At 48.8% G+C, this 3364-nt stretch overlaps 1 protein-coding gene across 16 annotated transcripts in view; it reads left to right on the top strand.

Moving 5' to 3' along the window:
- Positions 1-3364, top strand: part of NACA (nascent polypeptide-associated complex alpha subunit) — a 13078-nt gene that overhangs the window by 7201 nt on the left and 2513 nt on the right. For 5 of the 16 annotated variants that reach the window (XM_015557455.1, XM_015557452.1, XM_015557448.1 and 2 more), the window contains 3 exons: positions 1-171; positions 228-1625; positions 2822-2907. The exon at positions 1-171 ends at the window's left edge or, in 2 of these variants, runs on beyond it. In XM_015557455.1, the coding sequence (XP_015412941.1) occupies positions 1-171; positions 228-1625; positions 2822-2907 (1655 nt within the window). The remainder of the gene's footprint in view (positions 172-227; positions 1626-2821; positions 2908-3364) is intronic. The other 11 variants (XM_006777892.1, XM_015557459.1, XM_015557460.1 and 8 more) reach the window with 9 other exon arrangements.

The following is a 3364-nucleotide window of genomic DNA, read 5'->3' as shown; positions in this document are numbered from 1 at the left end:
CAGCTCCAGCCCCCAAAGAGCCCTCAGATACCCCAGCCCCCAAAGGGGCCCCAGCAACTTCATCCCCCAAAAGAACCTCAGCTCCCAAAGGGGCTCCAGTAACTTCATCCCCAAAAAAAACCCCAGCCCCCAAAGGGGCTCCAGCAGCTCCATCCCCCAAAGAGCCCTCAGATACCCCAGCAACTCTATCCCCCAAAGAGCCCTCAGATACCCCAGCCCCCCCTCAGATACCCCAGCCCCCAAAGGGGCCCCAGCAACTTCATCCCCCAAAAGAACCTCAGCTCCCAAAGGGGCTCCAGTAACTTCATCCCCAAAAAAAACCCCAGCCCCCAAAGGGGCTCCAGCAGCTCCATCCCCCAAAGAGCCCTCAGATACCCCAGCAACTCTATCCCCCAAAGAGCCCTCAGATACCCCAGCCCCCAAAGGGGCCCCAACAACTTCATCCCCCAAAAGAATCCCAGCCCCTAAAGGAGCCCCAGCAGCTCCATCTCACAAAGAACCCTCAGATACCCCAACCCCCAAAGGGGTCCCAGCAACACCAACTCCCAAAGAGCTCTCAGCTTCTCCAGCCCCCAAAGTGGCCCCAGCAACTCCATCTCCTAAAAGAACCCCAGCTAAAACTCCATCCCCCAAAGAGGTCTCAGCTACACCAGGCCCCAAAGTGGCTTCTACTCCTTCAGCTGTGACTCCTCCAGCCCCCAAAGAGCTCTCGGCTACCCCAGCCCCCAAAGGGACCCCATCAACTTCATCCCCCAAAGAGCCCTCAGCTGCCCCAGCCCCCAAAGGGACCCCAACAACTTCATCCCCAAAGAAAACTCCAGCCCCCAAAGGGGCCCCAGCAACTCCATCTCCTAAAAGAACCCCAGCTAAAACTCCGTCCCCCAAAGAGCCCTCAGCTGCCCCAGCCCCCATAGGTGGCCCAGCAGTCCCATCCTCCAAAGAGTCCCCTGCTTTACCAGTTCCAGTCACATGTCCCTTGGGATCCACTGCCCCTCAGGCATCTAAAGGGCTCCCAGTAAGGGAAGGCTCCACAGCTCTCAAAGCAGTACTTACTGGCCCAGCTTTAGAAAATGCACCAGTCATCATAGCTCCCACTCAGAAAGGTCCACCAGCCAAGAAGAGTTCACCTCCTGTGTGCTCAGATCCCTCAGCCAAGAATGGTACTAAAGGACCCCTTTCTACAGTGGCTCCTCCAACCCCTCTACTGGCAGTCTCCGCTCAGAAAGGCCCTTCTCCAAAGGGTCCCTTGGCTCCTCATCCAAAGTCTGAGACATCTACGCCTCTAGCAACAGCGGCTTCTGAGAAGGTCCTTCCTAAAGCTGGATCAGCACCTGTCTCTCCAGTACCCACCCCAACAGTCTCTCTGCCTCTTGCTCCCTCCCCAGTTCCCCCTCTGCTTCCTAAACAGCAACCTCTGCCGTCCTCACCTGGGCTGGTGCTGGAATCATCCTGTAAGCCCTCAGCCCCCGCTGATGAGGATGAGCTGCCGCCTCTGATTCCCCCGGAACCAATCTCGGGGGGAGTGCCTTTCCAGCCGGTCCTCGTCAACATGCCCACCCCCAAACCTGCTGGGATCCCTGCCCCAACCCCCTCTGCCAAGCAACCTGTTCTGAAGAACAACAAGGGTATTTGCCTTGGTTTGCTGTGTGCATGGTGTGTCGCCCACACTCCTCCTGGGGGCTACCCACCATTACTAACCCTAGGATGCGCCACTTTCTCCAGAATATCTGCTTGTGTTTGAAAATAGAATTAGAATGATCATTTTAAGTGCAAAAGCTCTAGGAATGTAGAACAATCTTGGTTTTCATCATTTCAGATAGTCCATTGTGTATCATCTTGTGTAATGGGGATCCAGACTAACCCTGAGTTTCCATCATTTTACCTAACTGATGTGATGTTGAAAACCAAAGACCTTCTAGATCTTAATCTGCTCTAATTTCTACCACATCACTAACCTTTGTCTCTGGGCCTGGGATTTGCTAAAATATTGGGAAACTATTGAATATTGGGAGTATTTGAATTTCTGTTCACTTCTTGGAATTAGTAAGGACCAGTGCCCAGGGACTTCCTTTGTTTAAAAGACCTATTTTTCCTAGTCTGAGAATGGTGTAGGTATATGCTTTTTTCCCTCAGTAGTCTATTGTGCTTGGCCTTTCAATTGAGGAAAACTTAAAATACATGAATTATGTTTGAAAGAAATGGGAGAGGTCACAGGACGATAACTAGTAAAGGTGACTATTGGAACTGTAAGTTGGCATCATTGAGAGAATCTTTATAAGTACTATTTATTAGATCAAATTGCTGGGGTCAGTGGCTTGAAAATAAGGCTAAATGTGTGTACATAACTGCTTCTGGCCTCCCCAAACGCAGTTTAAAGGATAAGGGGAAAGTTCCCTTCCTCATCTGCTGCCACAATGTGAAAGTGTTTTTCACTTCCGTGTATCTGCAGACACCTTGTCTGCCAGAGCCTTTCTGGGATGGTTGGCTATTGGATAGTGGTTGGAGTTACATAGGTCATTGGTGTTCGCCTATGCGAAGAAATGAAGGCCTTGAGGGAAATAAAGCAGTTATAGCATATAAACTGTTCAGCTGCATCTAGTAATTACCTCTCATTTCTGGGGCTGGGTCTTTAAGAATGTATACGCACTAGTTTGTGACTAAGTAGGGGGCTATCAAGCTGACTTTATACAAGTCAGTTGATTTACATTTAACTTTACGAGGTTTAAAATAAGCCAGTGACCTCTAGTCCAAGCAGGCCATGGTGTGACAAGCCTCCTTTTAATCTCCACTAAAGATTACTAAAAATTATTTTGCCTCCTAGGGTCTGGAACAGAGTCTGACAGTGATGAATCAGTACCAGAGCTCGAAGAACAAGATTCCACACAGGCAACCACACAACAAGCCCAGGTAGGTATTCTCTTATTCATTGGTATAAATACTTGGAATAAGGAAGCACTGCAGAACCAGGGTTGACCAGAGAAGATGACCTACCGTATTTGCCGGCGTATAAGATGACTGGGCGTATAAGACGACCCCCTAACATTTCCACTCAAAATACAGAGTTTGTTATATACTCGCCGTATAAGACTACCCCCTCTTCCACACACCAAATAAAAGGTAAAACAATATCAGATTTGATTTTAACATTTTAATTTATATTCAAATGCTTATGACATGCAGGAAAACTGTCACAAGGCTGTATGTAATCAAACATATACATAAAACAGTGCAAGTTTATTACCGGTAAACATACCGGTAATTCACTAAAGAAAACACACTCTATAGACTGGTACCGTAGATGCTTCTCAGGAACACAGGCAAGCAGCCCACAACCTAGAGGGACTGTCAATGATAGAAGAAAGAT

Source organism: Myotis davidii, unplaced genomic scaffold (assembly GCF_000327345.1).
Source record: "Myotis davidii unplaced genomic scaffold, ASM32734v1 scaffold509, whole genome shotgun sequence".
Taxonomy (NCBI): domain Eukaryota; kingdom Metazoa; phylum Chordata; class Mammalia; order Chiroptera; family Vespertilionidae; genus Myotis; species Myotis davidii.
This window is presented reverse-complemented; position numbering and strand designations above follow the sequence as displayed.